The following is a 12,643-nucleotide window of genomic DNA, read 5'->3' on the forward strand; positions in this document are numbered from 1 at the left end:
AATTTTTTTAATTAAGGGAAAAGAAATTCACCAAATTTAATTAAACATTGGAAAGGTAAATTCAGGCAAATGTTGACAGATGTATATGTAAATGAATCTTTTTATGTATAACCCTTGATTCAGAAAAGGAATTTCAAATATCTATTCATAACTGTTAAATATTTTACCTTTTTTTCCTATTTTAGACTAAGATAAGTTTCCGCCCTTATGATATGATACTTTACTTACAGTTGAGGGAACTGAGTGTGCAATATGCCCAGTTGTGGGGCAATGTACACCTATGACATAGGTAAGTGCTTCTTCTTCAAATGCCTTGTCCTTTCGGGCGTGGTGACATGGTTTTCCATCCTTTCTGTCTGTTGACAACTTCCAGTTCTAAGTCCTTTCTGCCCTTTGAGATCTTTGTTCAAGCTGGTGGTGTCTACCCCGCTTTCTTTTCCCCTTTTACTTTCCTGTTAACACAAGTTTTCCCAAACCTTTACATCTCATTACGTGTCCTAAAAATTACATCTGTCTTTTCCTGATAACATTCATTAAGGTTCTTTTAACTCCTGCTTTTCTTAAAACTTCATTAGTAACTCTTTCTGTCCATGAAATCCTGAGCATTCTTCTGAGGAACCACATTTCTATTGATTTTAATCTTTCTTTCATATTTTCATTGACTGTCCAAGCATCACACCCATAATGCAAAACTGACCACACGTAACATTCTAACACTCTAACTTTGGTTTTTACCTTCAACTTTGTTCTTAAAGACAGCACTCATCTTTTGCCATACCAATTCTTTTCTTTATTTCAGTTACACTTCTTCCATATGATGTTATCAAACTACCCAAGTATGTGAATTTCTCAACATTCTTTATTTCTTCACCTTTGATATTCAAAGGGCATTTTGGTGTTATATTCTTTGATATCACCATACACTCCGTCTTCTTGATGTTAATCTGAAGACCTTTCTTCTCACTTCCTGTTACAACCTTTTTCAATATATTTTGAAGATTTGTTTCTGTTTCTGCTATTAGTACAGTGTCATCTGAATCTCAAGTTGTTAATATTGATCCCTCCAACTTTCACACCTGGCATGTTCTTAATCTCCTTTAAAATAATGCAAGTGTATAAATGTATATTGATAAAGGTTACTTATACCCTTTTTGTGAAATCTGCTTTTTGAGATGATATTGACATCATACATATAGAGACAGAGGAGAGAGAGTGTGTGTATGTGGGATACAATATATTATATACATTATATATGTATTTTATATATATTTTATTATATTATATTATATATAAAATACATGATTTTTAATAAAAATATATATATATAAAATATAGATATATAGAATTCTATATATATTATATATATATATATATATATATATTATAAATGTATACATATATTTTATAACACACATATACATGATTATATACATAATCTTTGTATATGTATTTATTTATATATGTATCATCAAAATCATAACGGGAAAGCTTATGTTTGAGCAGCCGTGGGCCTCTCCACCATCCCCTTCGCCACTCAACTCGATCTTGTGCTTTTCTTTCCACTTGTACCATTGTCAGCCCGCAAATATCTTTGATGTTGTCGCTCAGACTTCGGTTTGCCTCTTCCTCTGTTTCCTATCACCATCCCTGTCAACAAGTTTTTCTCAATACTTTTACTTCTCATCACACTGACCAATAAACTTTAGTTTTTCCCTTTTTTTCAAGATGTCCAACAGCCTGTCTTTGCCAAATTTTTTTTTCTCAGCACTTCATCATTCGTTTTCTTTTCTGTCCAGTTAATATGTAAATACCCCGTCTGTAACACCATAGTTCAAAACTATTGACCTTTTTCTTGTCTATCTTCTTCAGCACCCAACACTCAGAACCATATACATATACACACAGTGCACACATACACACCGAAGACAAGACTGAACGACAACATCAAAGATATTTTTTCAGGCTGTCGATGGTACAAATGGAAAGAAAAGCGCAAGATCGTGTTTTAGTGGCAAAGGATGGTGGAGAGGTCCACGGGTGCTCAAACATGAGCATACCATTATTGTTTATATGTTTAAAATTTTATATATATTATATATATATATTATATATATATATAATATATATAATATATATGTATATATAAAATGTTATATATATGTATATATAATGTATATATGTATATATTATGTTTAATGTATATTATATTATATATGTATATATTATATATATTGTATATATGTATTATTATATGTTTTTATATTATATATATATATTATATCTATTTATATATGTATATTTTTATAAATTTTATATATATATATTATATACTTATATATATGTATATATATATATATATATATATATATGTATATAATTTCTATATATATATATATTAATATATAATATATTTTTTATATATGTATATATATTATGTATAATTTTATATTATAATATATCTATTTTTATATATTATTTTATTATATATATATATAGTATATAACATATTATCATATTAACAATTAACATATATTAAATTTTAACTATATTACATAAAAATTTTTAAATAAAATATATAAAACATATATTACATATATATACTAATATCATAATAACATATTAACATATTATACATATATTACTATAAAAATACATAATATCAAAATATAACATATATATACATTAAAATACATATATATACAAAATATATCATATAATAAAATATATATTATATTTTATATATTTTAATATATTAAAAATTTTTTTTTTAAAATTACTATATATAATATATAATATATATATTATATTATAATATATTTATTTATATATCTATATAACATATTATCTTTATAACCTATATTATATATATATATTATATATAATATATATAATTTTATATACATATTTACACTATTATTATAATATATTTTTAAAATATATATTTATATAATTATTTAAATTATATACAATATATTAATATATTAATTTTATCATAATTAAAATATATACATATATATACAAAATATACATATATATCATATATAACATATATATACATATTATCATATATAACTATATATCATATATATAATATATATCATATTATACATTATTAATTTTTTTAAAACAAATTTAAAAAAAAAATTTATATATATATAATATATATTAATAATACATATATATAATAAATTATATATTTAATTTAATTTTATAAATTATTAATATTTTAAAAAAAATAATACATATATTAACTTTTTAAAATATTTTTATATATATATATATATATATTTTTATATACATTTATACAATTTTACTATAAACCATATAATATAATATAATATATATATATATAAAAATTTTAAAATCATATATATCACAATTTATTATTAAAATTATTTTTAAATATTATATTTTAATTATATATACTATACTTAATATATAAATTTATACATTATTCAATATATACAATTATACATATTATACATTATATACATATATTCATAATATTTTAAAATATATATATATAATATATTATATTATATATATTATTTTATAATATTTATATTTTGGTGGTGTTGGTTGGTGGGGTTAATATATTTAAGAATTTATTCCTAAAATTTACGGGGGTTTAAAAACATGGATAGCGTTGGGACCCCCTTCCTCGGGGGGGTTGTCATTGGTTGGGGGTACTGTCCTCAGTGTCTGTGATGGGATGACCTACACACAACTGCTTGACCATGGCTATGGCTTAACCCCCATTACACCTAGCAACTCCAAAGAGACTCCCACAGTAACTCCCTCCACGCACACAAGTAAGATTCCTGGATCTTATTCTGTTTGTTTTTGATTTGTTTTTAAATGTCATATTTGGTATATAGAGTGTTTGTATTTTGAGAAGTAGAAGCATGAATGTCTTCTGATGAATGTTTGCAGAGTGTAAAACGCCGGTTGGTACTAGGGAAGGGGGGGTTGTGGGGGGTTTTAGAAAACCCCCCGAGACGCCAGGAAAGTGCTAGGGAACAGTCTCAGCCAACACTACCTCCCTCAAACCTCCGGGGGAAAAATCCAGGGATAAAATGTATTTTGATACACTTTTTTTTTGAAATTTTTTGGGGTTGCTTGTATGCTGATTTTTTGCAACTCCTTATAAATATCCTTTTCTCATTTATATTTTAATTGTAACTATACTGTACATGATACACAAGTTTTTAGATGTGTGTAGGTTTAAAGTAAAATCTATATTTACAGGAGAGAAATTAGTAACAAAAATTATTTGGTAAACTTGTATAAGAGTTATGTATTATGCTTTGCTAAAGTGCAAGCAAAAGGTAAAGTTGTTGTAATTACTTGGGGATTTAGTTGCCAACTACCCCCGCATTTAGTATTTTGAATTTTTTTTTTTCTGGTTAGTGAAAATTGGCAAAAATTGCTAATATAAATTTCTACCAAACCCCGTAGTCAAAAATGGGGTACCCCTCCATTGTATAAATATTTAATCTTTTAAATGCCTACAAACTTGACCATGTTAAACATACTCTTGTTTTACTGGTTGCAAATCTTGTCTGACTTGGGTCCTAGGTGTCCCTTTTAGTGCACTGTACTTTGTCTCACAGTATGAGAAACACACATGCACACACACACACACAAATCATGAAGTGGTCATATCTCCAGTAAACACAGCACTAGTGGTTTATCCTCCCTGACTGCCTCCTAAAGGCCTCAAAGTGTGTTCAGAACTAGATAAGATGTTGTGCATGTCCTCTGTTGACAGAACTAGCTGTCATTGAACTCCTAAGTTCTTTGTACACCACGTTAATGTTGACAATGGCTGTGTCCAGAAGGTAGAAGAATTTCTTGTACTAATACCTGAGAATACTGGTCATGCAGCTTATGCCCATGGCATAAGAGAAACCATCTCAGTGGTGTAGAACATTGATAACATCCATCTGCAGACAAAGTATGGGTTATAGATTTGCTCTAGTAGTTCACAGTCATGACCCTTTGCATTGGTGGTCCATCAGCATCTGTTTTCAGTTAGTTCACACCATACTGACATCATTGGTAGAATGGAACTGCAGGTAGTGAAAGAGGATTGGAGATGCACACAGTTGTCAGTATGTAACATGTACCCCTTTCCATAGAGATTAGTAGCTTCTATCAAGGCAACCTTCATGCTGACAGGAATTTCTTTATGATTATGTTCCATGGAATCCTAGAGTGGTTGTGTGCCTGGTCTCCACTCCATTACTGTTTGTATGTCTTCATGCCCCACTGTGTCCTCTTGTTTAGCATATACTGCAGGTCATGATAGTACCACTGGAAGATGTTGATGATAAGGAAGACTTCCAGTTAGTCATTTGTTTTGTTGTTCTCCATCAGTGTCTGTGAAGTGCACGTTCATAGGTAATGCATAGAAGAGAAGAGAGAATTTAAAGATCTTGTTTGTAAGACTGCATAACCATGCATATGAATAAACATTCAGAATAAGTAATGGGAACTTTGTTTGCTCCTTGGCAATTATGATCATGAGATTATCTGTCATGAAGCAGTATTCAGGTTCTTCCTCATATTATCCCTTTGACTATGACTAACCCCCCCTTCATAAATGGACCTCAGGGTTCACAGTGAATACAGAGGGTTTTGATATCCCAATATCTCTATGGAAGGAGACAATTTATGGTAACAATTAGTCTCCCTGGGCCAGCAACTCAAGCTAGTACTCTAGCTTTAGGTGGGAGGTTACCTAGGACACTCCTCAGACAAAAACAGCAGCCATTTGACTGAAGCAGTTGGAAAAGAGGAATCTCCAACTTGCCACAGAGACATCAATGGGAGTTACCATATCCAAGGGGTTAAAACATCAAAATGCTTTTAGATGTGAAAAATAAGGCTAAGGAAATTAAAAGGAAATTTCCAGTACCAGTAATAGTTTACACTGAGCAAATAACATTAACCCAGTGGTAATAGGTTTTCCTGCACATACGTAGGAGTGCGAACATAGTCAGCCACCCTAGTGTAAAAAGAGATGCATAGGAAACACATTAACTCTTCTCTTTGCATGCCTGGCTGCAGCATACTCAGTTTTCTAGTAAGTAAAACCAAAACAAAGATTTAATCCAGCTTTTGAGGGGCTGTAGCTCCTGAATGACAAAACTGGAGCAAATCCAGTGAACAACTGATAAGGACACACACCTCGGAGTAGAGTCACCGTCAGGATTAACCCAATGTGCCCGGGCCTTTTCAGCGCTCATGTGGTCTGCCAAACGGTTATATCTGTTTGGGCCACATCTGTAGAGATGCCACCCGTGGCATCAGCACTATGCTGCCATGGCATCATGGTAGATGCCACCCGCAAACAAGGGGTTAATGGTGCTGCAATGCAGTTTCCAAATGTATCATGAGATGCCTAAAGCATCTTAAATTTAACAATTAAATGTAATGCACTGATTGTTTATTTTAGCCGTCCCTCCGGCACCATCCCCGGGTAAGTCCTCAAGATACGACACCTCCCTTGGGCTCCTTACAAAACGCTTTGTTGACCTACTCCAATCGGCACCTGATGGCACTGTTGATCTCAATAGGGTAAGGATTCAGAGTTAGTAGATTTGAAGTAGCATTATACTAGGCTGTTTGTAATTATACAGAATGACAAAAAATTTAGATTGCTATTCTGAAAGATATTACTAATAAGTAGTTTCAAAAAGAAAGTAAACTATTTTGTTATTTTATGTCAGGTTGTGTTTGTCAAGTTACAATGGATATCATTGTTTTACTTTATTTTTTATTTTCATTATATAAACAAACATTTAAGTTTTATCGTTTTTGTAGTTTAGAGATCAGATACACAAAAAAGTAGTGCTATTAATGCACTCCTTATTTTGTTCATGAAATAGTAAGTGGTGACATAGGTGACTGAGGTTAGCATCTGGTCACCCAGACTAAAAATTACACATGTGGAAATTTCCTTATGTGTGCCGCATGTCTGGAAAATTAAACTTGGATTTGTAACACTTGCTTTGCCTTAAAATAATGCAAAGAAGGTTACAGATTGAACATTTATTTATAACCAGGATTGTAATATGCTGCTTTTTCTTTCAGCATAAGGTATGATCATATTGTCTTGTTTTGTTTGTTTACAGGCCTCTGACAAGCTGTCTGTTCAGAAGAGGAGAATATATGATATCACAAACGTCTTAGAGGGAATTGGTCTAGTCAACAAAAAGTCCAAAAATAATGTTCAGTGGCTGTAAGTAGAAAATGGTAAACTATTTTGTTGTAACCCTCAGATTCATTAACAAGCAACTACACTTCCCAGCTCTTTTCTGATTTTTTTAATGGGATTGCCAGTTATTTAATAACAGATATTTCCTCAAAACAAGCTGTGCTTGAAGTGTACTGTTTGCAATTTGTAGAATAGGTTTTTTGTAAAGATGTCTGGTCATAATGTTTGTATGTAATACCTACAAATAAATTTTTGTCCTGCTGTTTCCTCCATATTTCCTCCACCTCCTTCATTTAATTTCTTGCTGCTGCTCATCCTTGTTAAAGTAGAAAATGGGCTCCTGTATTTCATTAGGTAATGTCTCCTGTAGAATGATGCAGTCAGAAAGTCTATATCTGTAAAAGTCTTGGATGGAACTAATAGACTTCTTATTGTCATGGAGTACAAGGAAACCTGTTTTTATAAATATACCAAGAAAACAAAGCACTACCTATAGAGATGCAAAAAAATAAAATTATGTACTAATATTTTCCTGTATTTTCAGAGCTTCACGGATGAGCAGTCAAAATTTAGAGGGTGATGTTGAACATCTTGCTTCCAAAGAAAATGAACTTGACAGATTAATAGAACAAGCAGGTTTGTTAAATATAATTGCTGTATATACCTGATTTCTTTTCTTAGTATAGAATTTCCATTACCATATGCCCAGGCTAATAATTACATACTTGATTGGTACCAAGTATGTGCCGCATGCCTGGAATATTAATTGGGACTGCAGCACACTTCATTTTTCCGTCTGGGGGGAAATGATGTGCTAAAGTTTCTACAGTTTTACATAAATTTGAGAATTTTTAAGGTTGTTAGTTTGGTTGAAGCAATTTATTTTGCTGTATGTTCTTACAGTTTTAAAGGTATTTGTTCTTTCAGTTATGAATTTATAGATGTTGCAAGTTTTTCAAAGATTTCAATTTTTCATGGCTGCACTCAGAGTACATGTTAAAATTTTCTTTCAACAGAGAGAGACCTCCTGCAGATGAGTCAGGACAAAAGATATGCCTACATTACATACCATGATCTTCACACCATCCGATATTATAAAGACAAAACTGTGTTTGCTGTGAAAGCGCCACCTGGAACACAACTACAGGTCCCACAAGAGGTCAAAGAGCAGGTAAATTTTTGCAAAGTTGCTTAATGAATATTGTCATAAACTTTATTCCAAATACTGTTTAATGTTTACATTTGAGAAGGTGAATTGTGTGATATAAATGACTTTGGTATGTTATGGTGGTTGTAATTTTTCAGGGTTATAAGATTCACTTGAAGAGTGAAAATGGTCCAATTGAGGTATTCTTATCGGAATCCAGCATTGGGGAAAGCCCTATAAAACAGAGTCCAATCAAACAAAGTCCACTAAAGACAAGCCCACTCAGGACCCCATTGCCAGCCACTTCAAGGGCAAAGCTAAGACCCACACGGACTAGAGCTAGTAAGGCTTTGCTACAAACCCAAAAACCTGAGCTCACCACACCAAAGAAGGTAAGCAGTACTTTATCATTTTAAGTAGTGGGTCAGTATCCAGATTGATTCCTTATTGTAAAATCTTGTCATCCATGACCAGTGGATTAAAATTCATCTATGTTTCATAGATAATGGAAAAAATATTAGAGGACAATAGATGACTATGAAAAAAAGTTATTTATTAATATCATTTATTAATAATGCATTTTAAGCAGATTTCCTGTTGTAATTTTTTTTTAGAAAATGTATTCTTTCCGAGGATATACATTCAAGTATTGAAATTTGTATTTTCTTTCCAGGAGCCTTTATCCCCTAGCCTGGTTAACATAAAGACTGAGCTACCAGACCCAGATGAAGGTGATGATCCTCTAGGACCCTCACCAAGCTTAGATTTAGATGATGACAGTATCCGTAGTGCCCTTATATTGGGTTCTGATGATTTGGGACCTGTTGGTGGTAAGCTTCAGCTTCAGATGGAAGACCAGAGTGAAGGTAATGAATTTCTTGGTACAGAAAATAGTTTTGAATTGTAATTAAGAATATTTTCAGTAAAGAAAGTACCTTAGGTCACAGAAAGAAAGTCCTTTGGTGCATAATGGATATTTGTACAAGATGAAATTACATGGTGGCTGCAGGAACTTCCACTGTGGTATGCCCACAGAGGCACATTAAAACCGTATCACAGTGTTAGTTACCTCCAGGCTCTATGTTTAATGCAACAGAATATCTACAGATGCCAGGAAACAGGTAAAAAGTTCAATTCTCTTCATAAGAAAGTAAAGAAATAGGGGAATCTCTACAGCTTCTTTCATTGGAGAGTTCCTAAAGAAAGATTTTTAGTGTGAATGTTATCAAATGTCATTTTCATTCCAGGTTAAAATTAAGTGTAAAAAAATACACATGATCTTGCAGGTGTGGTATTATAAATTTTGGTAAGAGAATTGAAGATGAAAAAATGACACTTTCTGGAAGAATAATAAATTACAAGAACAGTTAGTGCTAGAATGTTTCTCATTCATAAGTCCTTTACATCAGTGCTTGACCAAGGAATTGTAGTGTTATTTCATCTTGTGAAGTATATGGAGCTGGAGTAATGACACAGGGTTGTAGGTTGTGTTGGATCTCCTGGTCCTGTGTCTGGTCAAGTTACCATAGCACCAGTGGATTCAGCATGGTCTGGAACCCTTCTCTCGACGCCAGAACACAAGTGCATGAAGGGTTTGAATTTGGCTATGAATGCAATTGCAATTGCTTAAATGATGTGGGTTAAGTTTGTGCAATTATTATGTTGAGGAAAGGTGAGGAATTAAATCCTACTTTTCTGAGAAGAGGGGGTGGTTCTGTACTGGTTAAATATGTGGATTAGATGCATAAAAAAAGAGAAATGGTAATGAAATGGGAAAAAACAGTTTTTGCAGGTGCGTTGTAGGGAAGGCAAATACTAAGACAGTATTTGCTATTGGTAAAGGAGAATAAGTGGGCCAGGACAGGAGAAAGTGTGGGAGAGATCAAAAGTTCATGAGTGATAGGAGGGAAATGTATGGCAGCTGGACAGACTGGAAGGAAATGCTGTTTTTTTTTGTGTGTGTGTGTTTCTATGTCTAGATATACATATACATATGTGTATGTGTATATGGTTTTATATATATGTATATATATATATATATATATATATATTAAAATATATATTTTATAATATATTATATATATAACCAATATATATATTTTTTTCTTTCTTTTTCTTTCTCTCCCATGCTCCCCTCCCTCCCTCCCTGTACTAGTAGGAGTCCGTGTTAGCTCAGAGATGCATGGACTTGAAATATGATTTTTAAGTGATTAAGAAATAAACTGCTTTATGTATTCTTCTTTAGTATGCTAATCTCAAACACTAATTTTGTACTGTCTTTTCCCTTTCAGGTGGATCTGAAGATTTAATGCTTGGCTACTCTTCTGGGTCTTCACCACCACCATTCCTTGCCCTAGAGCCACCTATTTCAGATACAGACTACACCTTTTCTCTTGATCACACGGAGGGCCTAAGTGATCTCTTTGATTTTAATTTCTGACCGCGCGGGGTTTAGTTCAGGGAGTGTTTTGTAAAGGCTTTTGAGATCTTTTCATGCAAAATCAGTTAGATATAATCTGCATTAGCATTATTATTCTAATTATTGTTATTTTTAATATATATATTTTTTCTTATCACAATAATTCCTACAGACTTGCACCTCCATGACGAGAGTGATTTGAACCATAATTTCCTCTTCATGTATTTTATAGACCAAAGCTTGGTTTTTGTCTTGCTTAGAATCCCTCTATTTTTCCCTTTCCCGTCCTATGGGGGTTTTAATTCTTTAGAAAGAAAATTCCCGGAATGAAATTATTTTATAAATTTGATAAATTAAACATGGATTTGTTATCAGTGCAGAATATTTATATAAAGGAAATGTCATCGAAGGGACTTATCTGTGGTGACATTTCTGACAGTTTAACTTGATACAGCATCTAGCTTTTGATGTAGCCATCCCCTCTCCATTCTTGTTTAAAGACAATTTTTATTATTTATTTATTTTATTTTTTTTCTTTGTAGAAGTTTTGAAATGAATGAGGAGGTGATAACAGACCCTAGAAATGGCACAGTTTTTGAGTGGTCCAATCCAGTTCCACACCGTGATTCTGCCTTCGGTGGCAATCTAGTTATTGCTTTCATTTCTATGAATGCTGAGAGCATACTGTTTAATCATGCAGTTCATTTTGCATTCCTTGTATAGAGAACACTTCCCAAACTGCTGTACTATTGATATTTTTTAATATGATTGTAGTCATTTTCCTATGCATTTGTCTGGGGATATCTGGGTAAAACCCCCCCCAAAATTTTTGTGCTTGTGCTGAGTGCTCCCCTCATCCTTTCCCATTATCTTTGATACAAAGGAAAATTATTTTTGCTTTACTCGAAAATTTTTTTTTTGTGCCAAGAAATGGGTGTCCGGCATGACAGTAAATTTTCACTTGCTTTAAATAGTTCGTCCACAAATCACAAAAGCTGACACATTATCTCCAGTCAAGATGCCTTAATCAATATTTTAATTCTATTACTTGTATGGTATTTCTACTATGTCTTCACTGGTAAAAACAGTCATTCTATTCTGCCATTAAAGATAATTGAATATTTACAGTAGCAGATGGAGATTTTTTGTATAATTGGGTATGGCAAAGAATTTTGTTCAAGTGTTAGAATTTACAGTGCCTGGGATGTGTGGAGGAGCAGCCAAGGAAAACTAGGATTTTGTAATTTCATCCACACTAGTTGTGTAACAACTTCAAAGACATGGGATTAAATTGTCCAGTCCCAAAGGCATTGTATTGAACATTTTGCTTTTCTGCTAAGGCTTGTAAAGCTTCTTTTTCTTCCACCTGACCCTCTCTTTTTGTTTTCTTCTTTTGCATGTGTTATTGTACATGATTTTGCTCCCAATTTCACTGCCATGCTGATACAGTGACATCAAAGTCACTTAGATGCAGAGCTCACTCAGATTTGTGCCAGACCCAGTGGACCTGAATTTCAACGCTCCAATATGGCAGTGCCAGTAAATTTTATTTTTTTAATTTCAATTGTAAAAGTTTATTGCTAACTGGTCTCAATCTCAAACTTGGATTTGTCCTTTGTATATTTATAGATAATAATTTTTTTTTATTATTATTATTATTATTATTATTTTTTATTTTTTTTCTTTTTTTTTGTTTGTTTTTGCTTTTTTAAATTTTCAGAAAAAATTTTTGCTTCTTTAATACTTAAAGATCGTGTTACCAATTGTTTTGTGTGTTAGTTTAAAGTGGGGGGAAAAAATCACTTGCTAAAATCGCATTGACATGATAGAAATACTGTCAAGGTAGGCATGCTTA

The 12,643-nt window shown here is 32.2% G+C and overlaps 1 protein-coding gene across 1 annotated transcript; it reads left to right on the plus strand.

The window, feature by feature from the left end:
• The first annotated feature begins 252 nt into the window (after positions 1-252).
• LOC119582956 (transcription factor E2F2-like) lies at positions 253-11,545 on the plus strand. The gene is made up of 15 exons (XM_037931470.1): positions 253-289; positions 3,603-3,812; positions 4,772-4,841; positions 4,953-5,061; positions 5,290-5,348; positions 5,667-5,731; positions 5,876-5,960; positions 6,245-6,392; positions 6,457-6,582; positions 7,140-7,246; positions 7,767-7,858; positions 8,239-8,393; positions 8,528-8,761; positions 9,043-9,235; positions 10,661-11,545. Exons 1-15 carry the CDS (start codon positions 253-255, stop codon positions 10,807-10,809), a joined length of 1,839 nt encoding a protein of 612 aa, XP_037787398.1. The 3' UTR covers positions 10,810-11,545.
• The last annotated feature ends 1,098 nt before the right edge of the window (positions 11,546-12,643 follow it).

This window comes from Penaeus monodon, chromosome 16, assembly GCF_015228065.2.
Source record: "Penaeus monodon isolate SGIC_2016 chromosome 16, NSTDA_Pmon_1, whole genome shotgun sequence".
NCBI lineage: Eukaryota > Metazoa > Arthropoda > Malacostraca > Decapoda > Penaeidae > Penaeus > Penaeus monodon.

Coding starts and splice junctions, on each gene's coding strand:
- LOC119582956 (XM_037931470.1), top strand. CDS start 253: ATGCCCAGTTGTGGGGCAATGTACACCTATGACATAG. Junction 5,732..5,875: donor AGCTAGTACTCTAGCTTTAG/GTGGGAGGTTAC, acceptor AAATGCTTTTAG/ATGTGAAAAATAAGGCTAAG. Junction 7,859..8,238: donor CAGATTAATAGAACAAGCAG/GTTTGTTAAATA, acceptor TTCTTTCAACAG/AGAGAGACCTCCTGCAGATG.